The sequence below is a fragment of the Brachyhypopomus gauderio genome, chromosome 1, assembly GCF_052324685.1.
Source record: "Brachyhypopomus gauderio isolate BG-103 chromosome 1, BGAUD_0.2, whole genome shotgun sequence".
Classification (NCBI taxonomy): Eukaryota; Metazoa; Chordata; class Actinopteri; order Gymnotiformes; family Hypopomidae; genus Brachyhypopomus; species Brachyhypopomus gauderio.
Genome location: NC_135211.1, coordinates 13,524,554 through 13,548,963, shown reverse-complemented (window position 1 = coordinate 13,548,963; position 24,410 = coordinate 13,524,554). Strand labels below are relative to the sequence as shown.

The following is a 24,410-nucleotide window of genomic DNA, read 5'->3' as shown; positions in this document are numbered from 1 at the left end:
ACTGTGATGAGTAAGTTGGTAGTTCTGGCACTATTCCTGCGTCTGCGTGATGACGGCGTTTGTGCGTGTGTGAACTCAGGTACCTGTCGCTGGGCGAACACGACCGCAAGAGGCTGGAGGATGACGAGGACAGACTGCTGGCCACCCTCCTCCACAATATGATCGCCTACATGCTCATGATGAAGGTTAGATCTCCGCCCCGCCTCCGAGCAGGTCACACCCTCGGCCTCCCGCCGTCTCCGTGCCGTCTGACCGTGTGCGGGCTTGCCTTCCGCGCAGGTGAACAAGGCCGACATCAGGAAGAAGGTCCGTCGCCTGATGGGCAAGTCTCACATCGGCCTGACGTACAGCCAGGAGGTCAACGAGGTGCTGGACCGGCTCACCCAGCTGGTGAGTCCCGCCGCCTGGCCTCGTTCGTCCTATCACAGGGGTTCCCTTAGCGCAGCAGCCGTTATAGCATGCCGCCTGTCGTTGCAGAGCGGGAGGGAGCTTCCCATAAGGCCGAGCGGCAGTCTCCACATAAAGAAGCAGACCTTTGTGGTGCATGCTGGGACCGACACCACAGGGGACATCTTTTTCATGGAGGTATGTGTGGTGGTAGTGTGGGAGTGTTGGAATATGACTTTGTGATGAGAAAAGGCTGTCTGTAAGCCTCCCGGTCCCTTTACGTGTGTGTGTGTGTGTGTGTGTGTGTGTGTGTGTGTGTGTGTGTGTGTGTGTGTGAGCAGGTGTGTGATGACTGCATAGTATTGCGCAGTAACATCGGCACCGTATATGAGCGTTGGTGGTATGAGAAACTGATTAACATGACCTACTGCCCCAAGACCAAAGTGCTGTGTCTGTGGAGGAGAAACGGGCAGGAGACCCAGCTCAACAAGTTCTACACCAAGAAGGTCAGAGTGCAACGCACACACACACATAGTGCACACATATGCCCATGCATCTGTTGATTAACACACTGCTAGAAGGCAGCTCTGTGGTACTAGCCCTAATAAAACACTGTGTGTGTGTGTGTGTGTGTGTGTGTGTGTGTGCGCAACAGTGTCGGGAATTGTACTACTGTGTCAAAGACAGCATGGAGCGTGCAGCGGCACGACAGCAAAGCATCAAACCAGGTATTGTGTGTGTGTGTGTGTGTGTGTGTGTGTGTGTGTGTGTGTGTGTGTGTGTGTGTGTGAGAGCATGTTTTGTGAATACTAACTAATGTTGTCTTAAACTGTACATGCTGTACACGCACATATTTATGGAGTGACTTGGCCCTGATGTTCAACAACTGCTCATGGTTCTCTTTGTGGATTGTTTTATATGTGTGTGTGTGTGTGTGTGTGTGTGTGTGTGTGTGTGTGTGTGTGTGTGTGTGTGTGTGTGTGTGTGTGTGTGTGTGTGTGTGTGTGTGTAGGTCCAGAACTAGGGGGGGAGTTCCCTGTCCAGGATATGAAGACAGGAGAGGGAGGTCTCCTGCAGGTCACCCTCGAGGGAATCAACCTCAAATTCATGCATAGCCAGGTAGGAGGCACCGCCCCTGGCCCTGTTACCATAACGACATGCATGCAGAGACTCTCCTCCACCTGCACATCACTCTGCTTCATTTCACTTCCTGTTCATACTCCGTATTGAGATCTGTCATTCTCCGGTTTTCTCTCATGCCTCCTAGCCTGTTTTATTTATTTATTTTTTTGCCATGCTGGTTTTGTTTGGCTATATTCCTCAAAGAACGTCCTGAAACCGCCAGTTAATACAAGTAACATAAAGTGTGAACACTTAGTATTGGTTATAAATATTGGTGTGTCAAAATGGCTGCTAGAGTTCTGAGAGGAATAGCTTGCCTTTTTTTTCTTTTATTTTGCTGCATGTTTGTTTTTCAGTTGCCTAGTCACTAGCAAATGATTTGTTCTTTAAAATTAAAGTGCACATTACACATAAACTGTGTTGGTACTAACTGTTGTTTACTGTGGTACCAAATCCTTGTCTTCACAGTGTGTGGGTGTGTGTGTGTGGGTGTGATTTCTGTAATACATTTTGCCATGTCTGAGGTAAGCTCTAGGACCATGAGTAAGACATGGCAGTAACTGACCTGACGGAATGATTCATAGTACACTTTAGCTTGGAAAGTCATGCCTTTTCTAGAAAGTTCCAAATGATGACTGCAGCACAAAGGAAGGCTTTATTGGAGGTAGGCTTTATTATAGTAAAGATTTATTGGAGGAAATATTTATTATAGTAAAGATTTATTGGAGAAAGGATCTATTGTAGTAAAGATTTGTTGGAGGAAGGATCTATTGGAAGAAGGCTTTATTGGAGGAAGCGTCTATTGGAGTAAGGCTTTATTGGAGTAAGGATGTATTGGAGTAATGATCTATTATAGTAAAGATTTATTGGAGGAAGGCCTTTTTGTAGGAAGGATTTATTGGAGGAAGGGTCTATTGGAGGAAGGGTCTATTGGAGGAAGGATGTATTGGAGGAAGGATGTATTGGAGGAAGGATGTATTGGAGGAAGGATGTATTGGAGGAAGGATGTATTGGAGGAATGATCTATTATAGTAAAGATTTATTGGAGGAAGGATCTATTGGAGGAAGGATCTATTGGAGGAAGGATGTATTGGAGGAAGGATGTATTGGAGGAAGGATGTATTGGAGGAAGGATGTATTGGAGGAAGGATGTATTGGAGGAATGATCTATTATAGTAAAGATTTATTGGAGGAAGGATGTATTGGAGGAAGGATGTATTGGAGGAAGGATGTATTGGAGGAAGGATGTATTGGAGGAAGGATGTATTGGAGGAAGGATGTATTGGAGGAAGGATGTATTGGAGGAAGGATGTATTGGAGGAAGGATGTATTATAGTAAGGATCTATTGGAGGAAGGCTTTATTGGAGAAAGGGTCTATTGGAGGAAGGATGTATTATAGTAAAGATTTATTGGAGGAAGGGTCTATTGTAGGAAGGCCTTTTTGTAGGAAGGCTTTATTGGAGAAAGGGTCTATTGGAGGAAGGGTTTATTAGAGGTATGAACCCAGACACACCCTTCTGGAACCTAAAACTTAAAGACGTGATGTCATCTTTGCTACTCATCAGTCATGTAGTGTGAAACATGTATCCTGAAAGAATTTACCCTTACAGTTAACCAAAAGGTTCATTACAGCCTGTTTATTCAACACATAAGCTATTTACCCTAATAAATAAATTTAAATGTGTGGTCTTGCAAAGATGCAAACTTTAAGGAAGGAGTCCTTTTATATGCACAGGCCTAAGTAATTATGGTGATTATTTATTTATGGTGCTCATGGATGTTTTAGATGTTTTAGAAATGGCAATTTTTTTTCCTGCAAGATCAAAGACTGTGTTATTCAGTCTTCAGTTATGAAAGCAATCAACGCTTGACTTGTGCTGAGCAGTGTTGCTGCATTGATAGGTCAGTTCTGAAGAACATCTTTTAAAGGGGGGGGGGGGGGGGGGGTCCTACTTGTTTATTGTCTGCAGCAGTGTTAGTTTCTCAGCTCCTGTGCCCCCTCCTCCTACTCTCAGGTTCATCCCTCCAGCACATTCCCGCCCCATTAGTGGAAGCACCACCCTGTTGGGTCCAGACGGCTGGGGCCAAACCCCTAGTCGACTTTGCCCACTCGTTTATACCGCGTGTGCTGAGTGTTCTTGTGGTGCTCGCCAACTCCTGTAGGGGTTAGACCATGACTCTGGGCTAAGGGTGGAGGTGCGAACCTCCCGTTCCATAAAGGGTGGATGTTACATTGCTGAGGTGGGATGTCTTGTAGGTTAACCCCACCCACCCCCACCCCCCCTGGTGGGGTGCTGATTCACACTACTGCTGGAGAACCCATGGAAGGCTGGCATTTACTGCAGGCCTTCAAAAATGTCACCCGAACACTGTCCTTACCCGTTCACAAATGACACACAGCCCCTGCCGGTTTGTGTAATATTACTTTAGTTCACATCTATCCTCTTTTAAGAGGGAAAAGGCCTCACTGAAGGTTCAGTTGTCGATTCTTCCTTCGATCTCTAGTGGGTGGGGAGGGAGCCCAATTGGGTGGCTTGTTTGTTTTTGTTTGTTTGTTTGTTTTGGGGGGGTGGTTTTGTGCTCTTCTGTGCGATAAATAATCCCAAGCGTTTCTCTCCCATGCTCTCCCCCCCTGCAAGGAGCGGAAGGTACACCACCTCTGCTGTCTCTGCTTGTTAGCACCTCGCTGTCTCTCTTCTCTGACTGGCTTTCCTTCAGTTCTCTCCTCCATTCGTAGCCGTCACAGCCCACTTCAGTTCTGGGCGTCTCCTTCTTCCCTCTTTGTGTTCCGACAGTGGAAATTTTCATGTTTTTACATGGGCCTGTAATCAGGGAGCACAGCTCCATACAAGGATGGTCTGTGTGGTCGACCTCAGGATGTCTCTGTGGTCGACCTCAGGATGTCTCTGTGGTCGACCTCAGGATGTCTCTGTGGTCGACCTCAGGATGTCTCTGTGGTCGACCTCAGGATGTCTCTGTGGTCGACCTCAGGATGTCTCTGTGTTTCATCTCAGGATGTCTCTGTGGTCGACCTCAGGATGTCTCTGTGTTTCATCTCAGGATGTCTCTGTGGTCGACCTCAGGATGTCTCTGTGGTCGACCTCAGGATGTCTCTGTGGTCGACCTCAGGATGTCTCTGTGGTCGACCTCAGGATGTCTGTGTGGTCGACCCCAGGATGTCTGTGTGGTCGACCCCAGACCACCATTGCTTTCATTTATCTTTACTCCGCGCTGTGCGTGCATATTTTACCTTTCAAATAAATTGTATATGGTAAATGAAAGAAAAACTATATTTTTTGCTTTGTCTATTTTGTTGTTTTCTTGCTGTTGAGTAAATGAGCATTAAGCAGTCCTCTGAGATTTGAGACGCTCGCACTGATAAGTGACCTCAGCCGTCATTCACTCGGCCCATGTAAGCTTCTCAGCATGGAAACTTCCGGCCTGTCTGTAGCACTCCTCCAGTCCTGCTGGCTTCAGCAAAGCTGCTTACTTTGCTCCGCCTTCCTTTCTCCCTGTTCTCCTGTCCACGTGACTGTCCGGCGTGTCCTTCCGTTAAACCTGCCCCCCCCCCTTTTTTGCCATTATTGTTTTGTGTTCCACTGTGTTGTATCCACAGAGTGTGACTGAGTTGCTAATGGTGTGCCCTGTTCTTTTGTTTGTTTTTTCGTTTTAGGTTTTCATAGAGCTGAATCACATTAAAAAGTGCAATACAGTGAAGGGAGTCTTTGTCCTGGAGGAATTTGGTAATTACCCCCATTTTGATTCTAGGCCTGTACGCGGCACGGCAGTAATCCAACGTGCACACTATGACAGAAGAGTTGGAAGGAAATAGTAGTGAATAATAGTTTTAACTTTATTCTAATTATTTTATAGGATTCTGGCTGGGTTATTTATTGTGTGTATTTTGTAGGTCTGTGTGTGTGTGTGTGTGTGTGTGTGTGTGTGTGTGTGTGTGTGTGTTCGTTCTCATATGTATCCATATGCATCATATGTATCCGTTAAAGAACACATACTACTGCTGACATAGTGGGACATGAAGTCGGACCTTTTGGGAAACCTCACACCAGTTTTGCAGTGTAATCCCATCACTACAGGTTCCCCCTTATCTAATGGCCCTCGGTGTGATCCCCCACACAATCTCACTGTAGATCCACACGTGTGTCTCATTGTCTGAACCAGCACCACGGCGCCATCTCTTAAAGGAGGTAGTTGGTAGTTTTAGGGTAGTTTTAGGGTCAGCACTAGGCCGGATTACTGCCGTGTCTCTGTGCTTCCTTTTTGTAATCCCCCCCCCCCTCATCTTTGCTGCTATGAAAACCTTCATTCTCCAGCAGGTAAAGTGCTGTCACCTTAATCTTTTCTACCTCTCCTCCTCTAACCCCGCCCCTCTTTCACTCATCCCATCCACTCATCCATCTACTGACCAATGGCTGTCTTTCTCTCATCTCCACTGCCTTGGCTGTCAAAACATGTCCCCGAGTTCATGTGATCGTGCCTGTGGCAGTAACCATTCCATGGGCGACTGCAAGCCTACCGATCCCCAGACCCGTTCTCTTACTGTGGGGTTCTTTCTCATTTGTTCTCTGCTACTGGTCGAGTTTGAGTTTCTTCTGCTGAAGGACCACTAGAGGTCTCACATGTTCATATCTTAGCAGGAGGTGCTCACCCATGACCGATGTAGAAAAAACTCGTCGTGGACTGATATGTCCGTTGTTAATAATGTCTTATAAATATACCACTTGATCTTTGCTGAACATGCTTTTAACTATTTAATTCCTCACTTCTGTCATGGGCCATATGTCTCTCTCTCTCTCTCTCTCTCTCTCTCTCTCTCTCTCTCTATCACTCTATTACTGCTCTCTCCTTTCTTTCGTTTTTCCCCCCCCCCACCTCTTCCAAACTTGTTCTGTCTCTTGCACCTGTGATTGCAGTTCCTGAAACTAAAGAAGTGGTAATCCACAAGTACAAGACTCCCATGGTAAGACGAGTGAGCCGGTGATCATATTCAGCTAAGAATGCCATAGTGCTGTACGTGGCACCTCAGAAATAATCTCCCACCTCTCTCTTCACCACCAGGCGCATCAGATCTGTTACTCCGTGCTGTGTCTGTTCTCCTACATGGCCGCAGTGAGGGGGAAGGAGGCCGAGGGCAAGCCCAGGATGCTGTCCCCCCGCCCGCTACCCAGCTAGTGCACCCTCCTCCTCTATCCAGCTAGTGCGCCCTCCTCTGCCCAGCTAGTGCGCCCTCCTCTGCCCAGCTAGTGCACCCTCCACTGCCCAGCTAGTGCGCCCTCCTCCTCTACCCAGCTAGTGCACCCTCCTCCACTGCCCAGCTAGTGCGCCCTCCTCCTCTACCCAGCTAGTGCGCCCTCCTCCTCTGCCCAGCTAGTGCACCCTCCACTGCCCAGCTAGTGCGCCCTCCTCCTCTACCCAGCTAGTGCGCCCTCCTCCACTGCCCAGCTAGTGCGCCCTCCTCCTCTACCCAGCTAGTGCGCCCTCCTCCTCTGCCCAGCTAGTGCGCCCTCCTCCTCTGCCCAGCTAGTGCGCCCTCCTCCTCTACCCAGCTAGTGCGCCCTCCTCCTCTACCCAGCTAGTGCGCCCTCCTCCTCTGCCCAGCTAGTGCGCCCTCCTCCTCTGCCCAGCTAGTGCGCCCTCCTCTGCCCAGCTAGTGCGCCCTCCTCTGCCCAGCTAGTGCGCCCTCCTCTGCCCAGCTAGTGCGCCCTCCTCTGCCCAGCTAGTGCGCCCTCCTCCTCTGCCCAGCTAGTGCGCCCTCCTCCTCTGCCCAGCTAGTGCGCCCTCCTCCTCTGCCCAGCTAGTGCGCCCTCCTCCTCTGCCCAGCTAGTGCGCCCTCCTCCTCTGCCCAGCTAGTGCGCCCTCCTCCTCTGCCCAGCTAGTGCGCCCTCCTCCTCTGCCCAGCTAGTGCGCCCTCCTCCTCTACCCAGCTAGTGCGCCCCTCCTCCTCCACCCAGCTAGTGCGCCCTCCTCCTCCACCCAGCTAGTGCGCCCTCCTCCTCCACCCAGCTAGTGCGCCCTCCACTGCCCAGCTAGTGCGCCCTCCACTGCCCAGCTAGTGCGCCCTCCTCTGCCCAGCTAGTGCGCCCTCCACTGACTCCTCTACCCCATCTTGGCTAAAGCACATCCCGGTCCCCAGTCTGCCCACTCAGGGCTGCCCAGTTCTGGGTCCTACCTGTTCACTCACTCCTGTTCTCCTCCACGTTTGGTGTAGCTCCCAGACGCCTGAATGTGCCCACGCTGGCCTTTCTCTCGTTTGACCCTTGACCTTGTGAATGATTCCCTCTTCCTCCGTCTCCAAACGCAAGTAGGCCTCCTTGCCACGGAGCGGTAACCATGTCGATAGCAGACCCCTCCCAACAGCCCTTCGCCAGGACCCTCCCCGTCCTGCCCCCGACGTCTTTACGTGCCCCATGGGTCGCGCCATCTCTGACCAGGCAAAGCACTTCACCCCCATGCCCATCAATCCAGAGACTGTAATTAATCGTATGTGCTCAGTGGTACTGTAATCGCCAGTGTGTCCTGTCCCAAGGCTGATGAAACATTCAACATGCTCCTCCTTGTTGGGGCTATTGTGTGTGTGCGTGCGTTACTGCAACATGCCACCAGGGGGTGCTCATTAAGTGTTTCATCCAGCCTATACCACCTGCTCCAAGTGGTCTAAGATGTGCATAATGCTTTGGCTTTGCCCTCAGCCCACTCTACTAGTTCTACTGTAAACCGTCTGTGAATCGCTGTGGTTGACTGCATGTTGCTGTAAGGGGAATAAACAAACAAACAAACAAAAAAAGCAACAAAAAAAAAAACTCAGAATAATGCTTAAAAATATTGCTGTAAATTACACTGGAGCAATGTTAGAAGAAGAAAAAGAATGTTCTAAAACAAACTGGTTTCTTGAGTAGCTGTGCAATACAATAGTGGGTGGTTGAGAACAAGCCTTTAGACCAGTTGCCCGCTGTCCCCTGAGTGCAGGTTGAGGGATGTGTTCAGAGATCCTTCTGAAGCACAGAGAGGCTTTAGTGAGTGTCTGAGCGTTGATGAAACAGCTGTGTTTGGAGAGCTCTTGTGTTCACATCTGTCCACCGATGTCCTGCTGTCAAATCACTGTTTGAGGGAAATGTTATGTAATTTGAAGAGAGAAAAAAGACCTGTCCCTTTCTGTGTGTGTGTGTGTGTGTGTGTGTGTGTGTGTGTGTGTGTACGTACTCATGAAAATGTGTGTTATGACATCAGTCATAGATTTTAATGTCGTTATGTGATCCTCTGTTTATAAACAGATGCCCCATTTATGAGTGTGTATGTAAGAAGTTTGTGGTCCGCGACTCCATTAAAAGTAGTTGTTTTTAGATGGCTATTGAAGCCTCGCTGTGTGTAGCTGTAAATGGCACAAGACTGATTTGGCCAGGTCAGAGTCTCCAAAGACAGATGTTTTGACTTGGTGTGTGTTGAGTGACCGTGAGAATAAGACACTGTAGCGTTTGTTCTTGACTGTTCTTTTCATTCTGTTCTACCTACTTACTGCTGAGAACAAGAGGGAAAGAAAGATAGAGGAATGAAACTGAGAGCTACTGGATGTAAATATTTCAGTGTTTAAAAAGTATTTATAGAACCTGTACAGCTTTGGCAATATGACAATAAAAGATGTCCAACCCAAATGCTGGAACTGTCTGAACTGGTTTTGAGATATTTGAGATATATACCTAGTTTTGTTATTTTTACATTGAATATATTAGTGGCGCTCCCGCCTGAGGTTTAATTCCCCTGTGTTGCAATTGTCTGCAGACACCTCACACCTTGGTGCCAACACAAACATGCACCGCCCAAATTCAAGACGATTTATTTTAAAAAGGTACAGCATGTTAAGTGCTCCCATGGAAAAAAAAAAAAAAAAAAACATACTTTGCCGAAATAAAAAATGTAAGTAATATGTAAATGTTGTTAAACTTTCAGACATACTTTTCACTCCCCAAGTCCATATCTGAAATCTAATTTGCTGAATTACGTCTTCAAATTGGTATCTCTCTGATGTCACAATAACAAACTCATTTACATACATCTGCATATTCCTGCGCTGCGTTCTAGGCTGCAGTGGCGGTAGGCCGGGTCCTCTGTGTGACCCCTGTGGAGACTCCATAGCAGTCTATTGGTCACACAAATTGAACAGTCTTGAACTCTGGTGATATCGCCAGAAATGTCTGCATTCAATTTGCATCCTCTTCAACGCTCAAACCTTAACCTATAATGTTTGCTGGGATTAAAAATAAACTACCTCTGTAAAATACATTCTAGCTTGGTTAGCATTTGCTATGGTAGCTAGCCAGGAAGCCTATGGCCTATTGATACACTGACATTTTGGGGGTATACAACACAGTTGTTGGCTTTTAATTCAATAGTTTGAAATGAGGAAATCATCATTGCATGCTTCCACTTAAATGTCCTACTTTCGCCATATAATACCCCTTATAAATAACATTTTTCACCGAGCCAAACATCCCTATATTTTGGGAGTAGTGTATATGTATATGATCTATGGATGCTTAAATTAATCATTTTGGATCAGCGTTGACGAAGAGGCAGAAGAAGGCAGCCTGGCCTTTGAAACGCAGTTCCAGATTCACCCTGCACACACACACACACACATCTGAGTAGTTAGGCGAGTTTCAGCCCACTGCGTTTTGCATGAACCACGCAGGGCAGCTTCTCGGAACAGCTCGTTTATCTTATGTCCTTCATACACGTGCAGTCACAAACATCTTGTTTTAATCCTCAGGGGTAAAAGACAGGTTGGAAAATCCTCAGGTAAAAATAAATCTTGGCTGTTTTTTTTTTTTTTGGAACATAAAGCCATACAGACGTAAGTGGACATCAAGGTGAAATATAAAAGCACAGAGAGATGGGCCCTTCGTTATTGGGCCCTTTTAATGGTGGCACTGACTCTCAGTCTTGAACAGCTGTAAACAATCACTGTATTGCGTTCAAATGGTTGAGTTGAAGGTGAAGCCCTGTGCGTGTCCTGCTGTAATGCAAGTTTCCTTGCACATACTCACTACATGTACATACATGTTTAAGACATTGAGGTACGAAACTGAAAAGGATTATTGTGCATTGACTGTGCTTAAAAAAAAAAAAAAAAAACCCATCTTTGCCAGCTACATACAGTACTTAAGGCACGAAGGAAGGTACCTTTTAAACCCACCCTGAAAGCAAGAGCCAATGTTCAACATTTTGTACCATTCTAACTTAATGAGTTTTGTTGCTAGAGCACCCAGAAATCATGCATTCCATGTAAAGAAATTAAACATTTAAAAAATTACATTTCTTACAACAGCAATTCGCTGCTTGTATTTGCATTGTAGTTGCGTTTGTTACACTTAAGATTGAGTGTTGGCTGGAAAATGCGGCGTTGCAAGTATTTTTAAAGACTATATATTGATTAGCATAATAATAATAATAATAATAATAATAATAATAAATATTATCATCAGCAAATGTGTAAAGCACAACGCAAATGGTTGATGATGCTGTATAACGTCTAATGTGTTTGAGCTAATTCTAAATAATTAAGTAGGATGTTTAGCCATGAACTTCAGAATCAGAATGAATGAGTGTAAAGGCAAAAATCTTCTCGATTTTTTTCAGAAGTTTTTAAAAAAAAAAGCTCCCATGTGCCGTAGTAACGGTTTAGCAAAAGAGACTGTTATGGCAGCCACAAGACAAACTCCAAATTTTGCTCTGGACAAATTTACAATTTCTTTTCATCACCTTCTTCATGGTGTGCTTTACTGATGACAGTTACTGGTGATTGTGGTAAAAAATTGGAAAATGGCTCAGGACATTTTGGAGTATAGATACTGAACACGTTGCACCTCCGACAATGCCACATCATCTGTTACGTTATGTACAATAATGTGATTATTACACAAAACTACAACGCTACATTAAATTAGGTTAAATACAGTCTTAAATTCCAGCAGCCATTAATTGTGTTGCAGCATCATGTCAGTCTAGATATAATCGTTTGATTACTACATAGAATCTCAAACACATTTTTATGTGGACCTTTTTCTAATTGACAGAAGCAAATTAATTGATCATTAATGAACCCAAAGAGAAACCAAAAAAATGAGAAAATAAACAGTCAAGTAGACTTGTTAAGTAGCACTTAGTCCTAGAAGCACCGTAAGGACCTCGCCCATCTCCTCTGAGGCTGAGCAACGTGTGGTTACGGCCTTAAGCTCCATGCAGTTTACCTTTAGCTGCTCTTAGAAGTGGCACAAAGAGAAGCCCAGCTGGCCTAGAGCCCTGTGCAGCACTGCGGTTCGGCGTTGAGCCGTAGACGAGCCTAACTGTCTCCGTGGATGTGCTTGCAGAGGAGCCTGAGACGAGACATGACCTCATCCCAGTCCAGGTACGCCCCCTCCAAGTGTCTCGGGCGCTCGGGGTCAGAGACATAGCTCTTGCGTCCGTGCAGTAGACGCCAGTTGTCAAAGGTCACCAGGTCACCTGCACGGAATGGAGAAAATGAGCCGGGCAACATCTCATCTTTACCATCTTTATCTCGCTGAGATGATGGGGGGGGGGGGGGGGGGGGGGGGGGGGGGGGGGTTTGCTTGTTCTGTCTCCCTCTCACCTGCTACCCCTGACACTGCTCTGCTTCCCCTTTACTTCTGGGCCATCACCAGTTTGAGGAGCAAAAACCCACAGTGATACACTTCTCAACCGAAATCTACATCCAAGTTCCAGTATCTGCTGGCGAGTTGGACGTGGGTGTGAAGTGAACAGAGTGATAAAAGGCGGTCGTGCCGTGAAGCAGATCTGACGTCCAGCTCACCCACCTGGCTCCATCCTGTAGGTGACCACATTCTCCGGTCGGTTCATGACCTCCACGAAGGTCTTCAGGGAGGAGTAGAACGGCTGGACCTGGTCCAGAGGGACATCTAGGGCGGAGTCTCGTGTGGCGTTGTTGTAGTTGATCCTCACCACCCGGCCCTCGCTGTCCACACTGCGCACCATTATCAGACAAATCAGAGTCGTGAACAACACGAGCGAGGCCGTGCAACGCACCAGCTGAACGTGCAAAAACAGCCACACTGATTTTAGGTGGTAGTTGTGGTAGTGTGGACGTGTTTCATCTCTTTCATGAGTTCCTTTAGTAGTTCCTTCATTTAAATATTTGTATCTTACAAATGATGATGCAAGTGCCATTTTAATGTAAGGACATTTTCAAACACAACTGTTACATCAGTCAGAGTCTGTATAAATGAGACTTTTATTTTTCTTTTGAATTGTCAGGTAGTACTAATTACAATTAGCTTACCTACTTGTCTGATAGTGTTTTGCAAGCCTATATGGGTTCAAGTCATTGAACAATACATGTTCTTTACATGTTCAGAACAATGTGTGCCATGGAGGCATGTGTCGTAGGATGCAGTATGCAGTGTGTGTGTGTGTGTGTGTGTGTGTGTGTGTGACAAGATGCAGTATGAACTGTGTATGTGTGTGTGTGTGTGTGTGTGTGTGATGGGATGCAGTATGCACTGTGTGTGTGTTTTCCAAGGTGCGCTGATCTCACTCTATGATGCGGTTCTTGGACTGCACGTAGAAGTGGCAGTAGTCCGAGCCCGTGTCAGTGAAGTCCACCCAGAGGGAGGAGAGCAGGCTGAAGGCTTCTGGGGCTTCTCTCCTCAGCAGCTCCGCCATGTGGAAGCCATCCACCACCTCGCTGTCGCCGCCCTGCTGGGCCTGCTGGAGGCAGTGCAGGAACTGCACCTGAGTAATCACACATACGCACACACTCTCAGGGCTCAAAATGGACTTGTGTGTGTGTCAGTGTATATATGTATGTATGTGTATATATATATAACACACACACGCAGACTCAGATTTGCTCGGACTCCAACAAAGGTTATGTCTGGACACACACACACACACACACACACACACACATACACACATACACACACACACACACAGACACAGACCGAGTTATGTTGGGACAGATACATGCACACACAGCCCAGTTTATGTCTGGTCATACACATGTACATGCAGACCAAGTGTCTGGATGGACACAGACACAGGCATATACACATGCGCGCACACACACACACACAAACAGGCAAGATTATGTCTGGATATGTACATGTATACACACTAGATTATGTCTGGACACATTCACACTTAAGAGACTGGGTGTCTGGACACACACATGCAAATGCAGACCTGGTTATGTCTGGATACATACTCAGACTGGCTTATGCTTAGACCCACACACACACACACATGCAGGCCAGGTTATGCCTTTAGCTTGGGATTATCTGTTTTGATTTCGCCGGATTACGTGCCTGTCCACAGTAATGCAAGAGCTTTACAACAATACTTGCTACTGCATGCATGCATTGGTGTGTGTGTGTGTGTGTGTGTGTGTGGCAGGGAAATGTGCATACCCACCCCCGGAGGATGGTGCAAAGCGGGGTAGTCCGTGTGCAGGCTCAGTTTGCCGGAGGTGTAGGCTACGTTGTTGGCCAGGGGTTTATCCTGCACTTGCCATGTGTGTCTGGAGAAGTTGCGCAGAGCAGACGGTTCAGAACCCTGGAAATGCTCACTGTGCCTCTGAGAATCAGGAAACCACAGCCGTAAAACGCCTACAGCGGTTCCATAATCGCATGAAAGAGTTTAAAAACCATAAGAAATTGCTGAAATTTACAAAGGCACTCGGGTCACGTTGTGCCAGAAATTACGGAAGACTGGAATTACGTCTTCTGATTATGACCATATAATCTAATCCTCACCATGACCGACACACTCAAGACTGTATTAAGAGCAGTCTGCCAAGAGGACCGGTGTCCATAGAGATCTTAAATGAAAAAGAAAAACATGAAAATACCGATTAGAAAGGCCTGGAATACTTTAGTAACCTTCTGCTACCATCTGTCAGTTCAGCTAACGTTACGTATTAGTTGCTGTCCTGCCTTCATTACAAACAGCTGGGACCGATTGTGTGTGCCGCCACTATCGTCTCCGGAGGTGTAATCCTCCCCGTGTTCCCGAGACAAACTACTGCACATGTACGCATGTGCTCAACCCGGTTCATGTTTTCTGTCAGAAGTGATCGGGACAGGCAAGCCAGCTGATTTCGAGGACACGCTACAGATGAAAGAAGTCCCCTGTAGTGCAGCTACACTTCTCCGTCTCCCCCTGTCTGGGCAGAAGGGATGAAAGATCCACAGAAGTTGGGTGGTTCTGGGCTGAGGGGGGACGAGTCGTCATATCAGCATGGAGAAAGTCCAGGCATTTCCTGGACTCCGTTTCAGCCGAGCTGTGGTTGTCCTCTCTGGTAGTTTCCTACACAGTGAGCCAACGATCTGGCCAGGGTCCACACATTGAGGCAATGATCTGCACCCCCCCCCCCCCCCCCCATCTCTACGGGTGTGTCAGGTAAAGCTGGTTACAGCGACCGTGGCCTGCAGGCACTGTGCCCAGTGAACTCAGAGGGACTCACTGAACCGCCTCTGGAGATCAGCGATGCGGAGGCAACATTCGAAGCCAACAATGAGCTCAAATTTGTGTCTCATCCCTCTCACTCTCTTCTCAACTATTGCTCAACTCTCTCATTTGTTTATTCTCAGCTTCTGTTTCTTGTCCTGTCTTTCTTTCTTGCCATCTCTTCTCTTTTTTGCCAACTGAAGAGAGCGAAGTTTGTCAAGTGTATAAAATAACACAGCTCCTCAGATGTCTGCTCTCTTCATCTATAGCCCCACGGTTCTCAAAGGTGACACACGTTTTCTTCATGTAATCTTTGTGGGGTTTTTTTTTGTCTTTGTGCATACTAACCAGACACATTCAGATGTCCAAGAACAATTAGGTTAGAAGAAATAACAATGGGTGAACCATTTTTGAAGAAAATATCTACACATTTTTAACTTTATAATAAATCTTTTAAAGAACTGTGTGCGTGTGTTTGTGTGCAGTAGTTACCCGTAGAAGGTCAGTCTGAGGTAGCCAATTCTTTGGCTGAGCCTGGCCACTTGGCCCTGCTCCACTGGCGCCCCCTTGAGGTAGACAATGCCAACGCGCCTCAGAGCCATCAGCCAGGCCAAAGCAGCCTTATCATCACAGAGGACCTCCTCAAAATCTGCCGTGGGAATCTGCAGGCCTGAATCCCAGAACTCCCGCTCTGAACAAGGGAGAGATATTTACCTTAACAATCATTGCTGCACAGAGGGACAAAACTATCCATACCCAACACCCATTACAAAGTACTTACCTAATACTAATCATAGCCACATATATTATTACAAATGAAAAGAGGATAATATCTTTATGGAATGTTATATAAAAAAGTATACATTTCTCATCCCAAGAGTCAAAAACAAGTATAAAAAAAATTGTAAAAATGTAGCAAATGGTTAAAGGCACATTAATGGCCTTCATTGTTTGTTTTTGAAGGGGGGGGTTTAAAATGCTTGATAGACTATGAACAACACTGTTCCAGCACATTGCACATACATTTATGCCTGTATTGGGAAATCAGTTGGCCTCCATGTCAACTTTTAAAAGGGTATTTCACTAGCACACACGTGGAGAGGACACGCGTCTCTGTTTGCAGGGCTGTGAGGAGCGTGTCTTACATTTTCAGGCCTGCCAGCGATCTTTTGGGTTCTAGAGTATCTGTGTCTGCTGTTGTATCACTGGAGTGTGCGGTACCTTCTTACTTTTAACTCTCAGAGCCGCTCTGTGACCTCAGAAAGGTGAAGCTGTGTTTCAGCAGCTGGAGTCAGAACCAGCCCATTGCACAGGGCTGCTGGGTGTTTCCCAGGGTCCAAACCCATCAGCAACAAATACGGCATTTAGCTACTTGCGTTTGATGTTGAACAGTGTTTCGTTCACGAGCACACCTCGAAGCCAGAGTGACCGCCACGTTCAGGGCGCTCGGCATGAAATACGTTACGCTACGTTAAAATAGGACAGCAAAGGAAACTCTCTCATTCACTCACACACGTTTTGCATGTTGACCATTGTTCAAAAACTTGCTTGCTCTCCCGTAGACACAAGGTGTCACAATGGTGGTCTGCACCAAAGACACGGCGTTCATGTTATTATAATGGTGATTCTGTTGGTTCAGTTATTGAAGTGTGACCGGAGTGTATTGTTGAAATGGCTTTATGGCTTGTCAGACCAAAATGTCAGTGACATAATATGACTAAGTTGTGGAGACCTGACTGCACAGACTGTTTGCCTATGTCAGTCTGTCTTTTTCACTTTCATGTATCCAGCAGGGTAGAGGAGTGTGACAGTTCCACATAGTAGACCTGAGCTAAAATAATATGCACATCATGGAAATCTGGACAAATCCCAAGTAGCTAGAGATTTTTCACTTAATTGGGAGTGTGTGTGTCTCCTGACAACACAGCCAAAACATGGTGGTCAAACTGAGAAAGATGTAAGAGTGCATGCTTCAGGATGGACGCCTGTGGAAAAACAAATAACAGATATTTCACTTGGCTCTTCAAACTATTTCCACCACGGTGTGTGCTTGTGTGTGTGTGTGTATGTGTGTGTGTGTGTGTGCTTGGAGTGCACAATATATCGTTTGTTAATCGTTAGCCTTTGAAATACTGATATAGCATATGGAAACAGCTTTATAAATGACCGTTCTAACAATTACAATGCAATCCACTTTAAGTTCACAGGAGCACAGAGGTGCTTCTCAAAGCACACAGCTCTAATTCTCACAAATTCCTGGAGGGGGCGCAATATATTTTCCAGTAGTTATCTTTCAATAGCAAGCCATACCATCCTTTATACTCAGTCGTGTATTAGCAACACCTTAGATGTTAATTGTAAATTTAAAAAATGTGTACCCATTATAAATCATTTAAAAATATGTATGAAATGATAGGAGATCTGGCCCCTTACGTGCATCAGACCATCTGGACTCTTATTTACATTTTATGTTTTATTTACATTTTAGTGATAACAGATGCACAGAATGTTTATTCACACGCATATTGCATGAGGGAGTTGCCTGCTAATGCAATAAGCAAGTTTAGCCTTAGGCCACGCTTTCAAACTGCAACTTATGTGCATCATTTCTGCTGAAGAGCAAGAAATCGCAATATGTGGAAATATAAGGTCAGTATAGGTCAGTCGTTGTCTACATTGGGTTGCTCTAGTGTGCATGTGTAAGACAAGAGCACAAAGCCAGCATGCTGAGTTAAGAATACACCCTCGCTTTGATCCGTGGGAGTGTGCACCCCCGTCCAGCCCTACCAGCAACGGGGAAATCGTTTGTCTCGGACATATCGTTAGTGGCTCGCTGATAACAGAGAACAGAGCGCTTCAATCCAGATGCAGCTGGTAGGTTCTTGTCTGGATTCGTGTTCTCAGTCTCCAGACAGCTGAGCCGAAACACAGGACGTGCAGTCTGAAGGCCGGCCGAGCCCAGCAATGACCGTACTGTACAGGGAGGGCTGCAAAACTCTCAGGTGACACCAGTCTGCGCAAACATAAAGTCCTCAACACGCTGCTCAGACTTTCCGTCTGCGGGGGCCGCCACAGACAGACAGAACACCTTGGTGGGATGGAGACGTGAGCTTAAATTCCAACGGGGGGAGGGGGGGGGGCACCCTAACGTAATCCACCGCAGCTGAACCACAGACACACAAACACACGGTCAGTGCGTGCACGCATGCACACTGCATGAGTAGGTCCCAGTGCACGTGCTCAACCCATGTCTGCGCTTCCTCCTTCACGCCGCCCCCTGTTTTATATCGTTGTTCAAGCTGATGATGAATTCTAGATCATTCTGAGGGGGTGTTAGAGCGAGGGACCACACCGGAGAGCACAGGACAGGCGACGGCCTGAACTAGGATGGTACCAAATATTGGACATGGGTTTAAAAAAAAAAAAAAAAAAAAAGCTGACTGCAACTGAAGATGAGAGAGAGAGAGAGAGAAAGAGAGGGAGGGAGGGAGGGAGAGAGAGAGAGAGAGGGAGGGAGAGAGGCAGTGGGCCCAGGGAGGGGAGGTTCAGATGGTGCTGCTGTAATGCTCTGCTCTAAGTGCTGTGTAATGCTGCTGTGCGCCGGGTCTCACGTTTGCTGCTGGGGTTTCCTGGCCCGACTCACACCGGCCCCATAGCCAATCAGAGATTAGTCTCACTTTCACATACTTTCCAGCTGGGCTTCAGAGAGTACGTCACTAGCTCTGAAGGGGTCTGTAATGCTACTTCAGACACATTAACACACACATACACACACACACACACACACACACACACACACACACACACACGCCTCTTCTTTACAAATAATTGATCCCATCCTTCACAGACAGGATGCTCGTCTGGCCCGTCCGCTGCTCTTATTAGAAGCAGTAATGTGGAGCAGCCGGCTCCGCCCACAGAGCCTCGGGCTCCACCCCACCTCACAGCCCGCACTGGCCTCAAAGGGGCACCGCACGGCTTGGTTTTGTGCCACTCCCCACGCAGGTGATTACGTGTAAACAGACTCAGGTGAGCGAGGGCAACCGTGCTCCTTGAACCCGAGGAACCCCGGGTGGCTTTAACTTCGGCAGAGTACAGCTCTAGCCTTCATAGATGGACTTCACAGAGTCTTACATTGCAGAAAGACTGAAGAGTAGATTTTAATGTAAACACGTTTAACGAGGCACACCTGGACAGGTGTCGGACAACGTACTCCAGGCCTTGAGCTCCATTTAATATAAGCAGCACCATGAAAGAGTTAATTTGAAATACTCAATTGTTTATTTGTGCCAGACTGGATCTGGAATCAAAGCTCCATTTTAACAGGACACACAGTCCTCTGTGTATACAGTGTACTGCTACACTGGCCTCTGTATGTTTTATAGACACTTGGGAAAGCCTGCATTTACACCAAAAACAGAGAAAGCTTAGGCAATAGTGTCCGACTGAGGCCCACAATCCTGAATTAAACGCATACAGAAACTTCTAGAACCAAGTAACTGGTAATGAGCTCCTTCTTGGCCAATCATAAAAAATCTGTAGGCAAGACACCCAATCACTGAGCAGAAGGCTACTGGCCTACTGGCAATAACAGGCTGGCTGCTTCCTGTGGCTTAATCAGAGCAAACACAAACACTGACTCCTCAGTTAGTTACTGATCTTACAAGGGGTCACAGTAGAGCAGCGCCTCACTGTCAGACCCTGGACCATTGTGAGAAGCTTTAATGAGCCAGGCACGCTTAACTAGCCCATGCAGACAGTTTTACAGCTTTTATGATGGAGATGTGTTAGAAGCAGCCAGAAGCTTACCCTGTGGAATACAGGGTAGTTTAGCAGTCCTGTTGGATAACATGTGGATAAGAGCAACTGCTAAACGTCATGAATGGTAAAGTAGTCGTGGCTAACTGATGAAACACAATGTGTTTTCAACATACTCTGGAGCAAGCCATGGAAGCCTGGCTAGGAGATTGTGTTATCTTTATATTATAGCTATAAAGACTTGTTATCTGTTTGTTTGAATCCAGAGACTCTGGAACACCTCGCACACTAGAGCCTGGCTTTTGAAATGGCACTCCAGAAGTCCTGCCATGGTTCTGGCCACGCCCGAGCGCTTCGGGTCTTGCCATGTGGCGAACACGATGTTTCGGAGTTCCCCGTCTGCGGGGGCCGGCTGTCCTTCAACAAGATGCACGTCGGTTTGTTTGGAGCGCGTTGCGAGCACTGTTCCCAAGTTGCCGTCGATCACTATAACACATGGCAGGAAGCGGAGAAAGACTTTCCAGTCAGGGGTGACCCCTCTGGATCTGTCTGATTCAGCGCTGAGGTGGACTGTTTTTAATACAAGCAAGTACGCATGGGACCAGCAGAGCCCCAGAAATGTATCATAGCGGTGGCCAGACAGGCCACTGAAGATCTTGGGGTGGCACACCAAAACCAAACGCCATAGGTTCATTTCAGGCTGGCTGCCTGAATTTGTTAGTTTCTTTCACATTAACCATTGTAAACAAGTTACTGATTGAAATGGACCATACCTAACGTAAATGATCAGATAGATGCATAATGTGCATACGCGAGTCAGTGTCACCAGAGGGGCGGTGTCACCAGAGGAGGGGGTGTCACCAGAGGGGTGGTGTCACCAGAGGGGCGGTGTCACCAGAGGAGGGGGTGTCACCAGAGGGGGCGGTGTCAGCAGCCCCACCCCTTGATTGCATGTGATTAAAAACTAGTAATCTCACAAACATGCCCTATTTAAATCCACTCATGGATCAGAATAACATTTTAATAGTTTAAACACATCACTATTTTGCCCACCAACTTATCAATTCTAAAAGTGAACCAGAAGAAAACTACACCAATGTTTTCATCTCAAATTGTCCCAGTAAAAAAAAAACGTGTTTGTCTTACTGGATGAGTTGCCAGAAATACGAACATTGATGATGCAGGATGCTATGGAAATTCAAGAGTATTATGATCTCACAGTAATCAGTACCAAGCCCTAACTCTTGAGACAAGTGACCGACACTTCAAGCTCAATGTGAACACTCATGTAAAGAGCGAATCCTAAGTGTATACGTAATTTCTATGCGTAATTTCTAGACGGAATCACTGCGTGTCCTAAGCCAGCCCAGAAACACACCGTCACAATGCTTAATCTCACAGGGAGATCGCCCATTTTCTGCGACGGGGAGGATTTCTCTCAGCCTTACACTCAGGAAGACCTAATTAAATCCAGAGCGGGGATGGCGGGGAGTATTCCATCTCTGGCCAGAGATCTCCCACTGCACCTGGGCTGGTAGCACAGCTGGAGGGGGAAACCTGGCGCTCTCGGGAGTCTCCCATAACCCCGGGCCGATCCGGGCCGCTAGGTGCTCGGGCCGTGAGCCGAGCCTGCAAGGCAGGACCGTGGGGCCCAAATGAGCGTGGAGCCACAGAACATGCTCAGCTGCAGCTTTGTACTGAAGACTTGGCACAGCTGTGCGGGAACCAAAGCAACTTAAAAGGTGTCTGCAATTCTGATGCATTCATGCATTACAGCAAAATCTACACGCGTGTAGGTCAACCAATGACCAAAAAAACAACGCCAGGTATAAAAAAAACAGAAATAACAGTTTTGAGAATAATTGAACAAAGAAATAAGTATATTTCCATTTATATTCCTTAAAAAGAAAAACTTAAGGGTGGAACTAAACTGCATATGTAATCTGTCAGTACGACACTACAGAACTGTTTAGATGCCTCGTCCTAATTGAATAGAAGGGTTCTGAAAATAAGAAGAAAGCAAATTTGTGACTAAGCACCTGTGACTAACATTGCAGCAACTCACCATTAAAGAAGAGCTTCTCCTGCCGGGCCTGCCGGGCCTCCGGTGAGAAGCACCTTGCCCTCAACCACTCAGGCTCGAACTCACTTCTGTGAAGATCTGGCCACGTTATGCACACCTACAGAAGACGTCACATGCTTCAGCTTCTAATGAGATGCTACACAAGCTTAGTGCAACAGCATCGATTTGGGACATCAATGAGACCAAGTTAGCAAATGTCATTACAGTGGCTTTTTAAAATCACATATTCATGGTGCCCCTACCCTGTTGTTGTCATTGAGTTGAACTCGGTCCACGCCGGTGTGAACATCGAGGTCGGTGAGCAGCAGGCTCCGAGCCTTTGCTGACTGCAGGGTGCACAGAGGACACTGACAGTTGTCTCTGAGCCAAGCAAACGGATACAAACTACAACTCCCATCATCCCACTCCACCTGCAGCAGGCTCTTGTGATCCAGTGCCTGGGCCTGTCTGACTCCTGGACTCCCCCGGAGGGCAGGGAGCGGAGCCGCCGCTAGAGTCTGATGCCCAGAACGAGGCACCGTGACCGGACCGGAAAGACGACCGCACCCTCTCACCACCTGGATGGCCCCTGCGAGAGCACGTCGAGCGACGGTGGATAACATCCTGAGTACGGGGCACCTGTGATGTCGGCCGTGGGGTGGTGAGACGAGGTCCGGGTGTGGTGTAGTGTGGCAGGGTGTCTGCGGTCACATTAGAAAAGGCAAAGTGCTTACAGCCCTCCTTTACTTTACCACAGAAGCCTATGACACTTCACCTACATGATAAGCCGTTTGTTCACTGTAACAGCATGCCAAAGACATGAGGAAGTAAATACACGTGTACACTATCAGATTAGCAAAAAGCCAAGATAAACAAATCTGCAGTATGGTTGTTTTATGGTATGAGTCTAACCCTAGGAAAAGTTTCTAGTTTCTATCCTAGTTTCTTTCCCTAGTTTCTCCCACAAACACCCTATCGGGATTTCAAAGTAAACATAATACTGTCCGAAACATCATTACTGACATCATTGCTATTTACAGTAGGTTTTAGATTTTAAAACTTCCACATTCTAACCTTTGAACCTATCAGATAGCGTATTACCCTCTGGTCAACATGTGTTGCCCCAGACCACTGAGGAACCTTGTCTGCACCCAGCAGGTCACACTTTTAGCTCGGTCTTTTAAAGCATCTAAGCCACCTGAGCCTGTCCATTACAGCCGGTTGCACGTTACGCAACATCCAAACGGAGTTTTACGTTGTTTCGTGTTTAATAATGTAATAAAATGTAACTACCAATGACAGCATGCGTTACGCTTCCAAAGTATGATATCACCATAGATTAATAATAAACAACAATATAATATCCGTTGTGTTTCTTTAACCGTAGCCTACATACTTGTAAATATACATATTTATTATGTCATATCTGAATTCCGTTCCGGCTTCTGGAAGTAATTAACGTAACACAAAACACTGCACGAAGTCACTGTTCGTTCAACAGACGACGGCAATAAGCGACACAAGACGCTCGTCGACGTATTACAACATGACGTTCGCGTTACAAAAACACGTTACCTGAAAGTTGCTGCCACAGCTACGTAACTGTAACGTAAGCGCGCGCCGTTCGCCTCGCTCACAGAACTAGGTAAAAGGTCACTGTCTGCGCCAGCGTAACGTTATCAGTTATTCAGCCATATCATTGGTGCAGTTTTTTCCCCAGCTAGCTGCAGGGTTCATTTCAGATAACACCAGAGGTGGGTTTCATTACAGCCCATCAGAACATGCTCACGTTCACAGTCTCAGTAAATAATTTGAAAAGTATGATTAAGAACCTTATCGGCAGAATTCACAATAGCCATCTCGTGCCTGGACACGAACATGGTTTTAGCTGAAATAGCCCATTAGCCAGCAAGGAAGCATAATGTCATATTCTAAAATCAATGTGCATCCTATGTATATACTATATGCATGCAACGCTATTTGCCTTAGACTACTAGTGGTACGAGGCAAAAATATCCTTCGTGTTGCCCGTTGTCATGTTAAGCTTACCGTGGAGTTAGGCAGTGGGTTCCCCGGTTGTTTTGAATCAGCAAAAGCGCGATAACTGGAATTGGATCGTGGAATCGGGTGAAAGGTCACGCGCTTAGATCACGCAGCTCCTGCCTCCCCTACGTGACGAAGATGCGCGCACACGTGAACGATAAACGCACGCTATGTTTGGACACTTCCATTTCCGACATGCGTACAAGTAACTACGTTTCATAACGGTCTTATGTGGACTTAATCATTCGTTTGTATTTGGTGTTAGACGATTAAATGCAAACTTATTCTAAGATCAACTGAAATGTATCCTTTTTTATCCGTGTAACATTTTGATGATGTGTATCTCACCTACAGGTATTTCAGGATACGTTTGGTCACCTATCACAAATGAATCACAGCACATTGGCTTTTAAAAGTTAAACATTTTGAAAAGCTGCAGTTTGTCGTGTATATGCCGTGGTATAGCTAGCTTGCTTGTGAACAGTGGAAGAGTCACTAAAGATGACAGGATAGCCTTTTATTGCGGTATCTTATAACGAT

General features: G+C 46.7%; 2 protein-coding genes across 6 annotated transcripts in view; one reads left to right on the top strand and one right to left on the bottom strand.

Moving 5' to 3' along the window:
* The window catches only part of madd (MAP-kinase activating death domain), a 52,390-nt gene extending 43,213 nt beyond the window's left edge, over positions 1-9,177 (top strand). Inside the window, 9 exon segments of the mRNA XM_076998050.1 lie at positions 80-185; positions 280-390; positions 478-585; positions 729-893; positions 1,043-1,115; positions 1,400-1,506; positions 5,184-5,253; positions 6,442-6,488; positions 6,587-9,177. Of these exon segments, the coding sequence (XP_076854165.1) occupies positions 80-185; positions 280-390; positions 478-585; positions 729-893; positions 1,043-1,115; positions 1,400-1,506; positions 5,184-5,253; positions 6,442-6,488; positions 6,587-6,700 (901 nt within the window). The 3' untranslated portion in view covers positions 6,701-9,177.
* Positions 9,178-10,295: 1,118 nt separating this feature from the next.
* bbox1 (butyrobetaine (gamma), 2-oxoglutarate dioxygenase (gamma-butyrobetaine hydroxylase) 1) lies at positions 10,296-24,021 on the bottom strand. 5 transcript variants are annotated; one of them, XM_076998073.1, is made up of 9 exons: positions 23,121-23,199; positions 22,259-22,528; positions 22,091-22,174; positions 21,831-21,945; positions 15,500-15,698; positions 13,973-14,078; positions 13,095-13,291; positions 12,358-12,524; positions 10,296-12,025 (listed from the first exon to the last, which is right to left on the bottom strand). In XM_076998073.1, exons 1-9 carry the CDS (start codon positions 23,130-23,132, stop codon positions 11,865-11,867), a joined length of 1,311 nt encoding a protein of 436 aa, XP_076854188.1. In that variant the 5' UTR covers positions 23,133-23,199; the 3' UTR covers positions 10,296-11,864. The 5 variants fall into 5 exon arrangements, with proteins under 5 accessions (XP_076854188.1, XP_076854198.1, XP_076854206.1 ...); XM_076998083.1 differs by lacking the exon at positions 23,121-23,199 and adding an exon at positions 23,877-24,021 and having other exon boundaries at positions 22,091-22,528; XM_076998091.1 differs by lacking the exon at positions 23,121-23,199 and adding an exon at positions 23,403-23,753 and having other exon boundaries at positions 22,091-22,528.
* Positions 24,022-24,410: the final 389 nt, after the last annotated feature.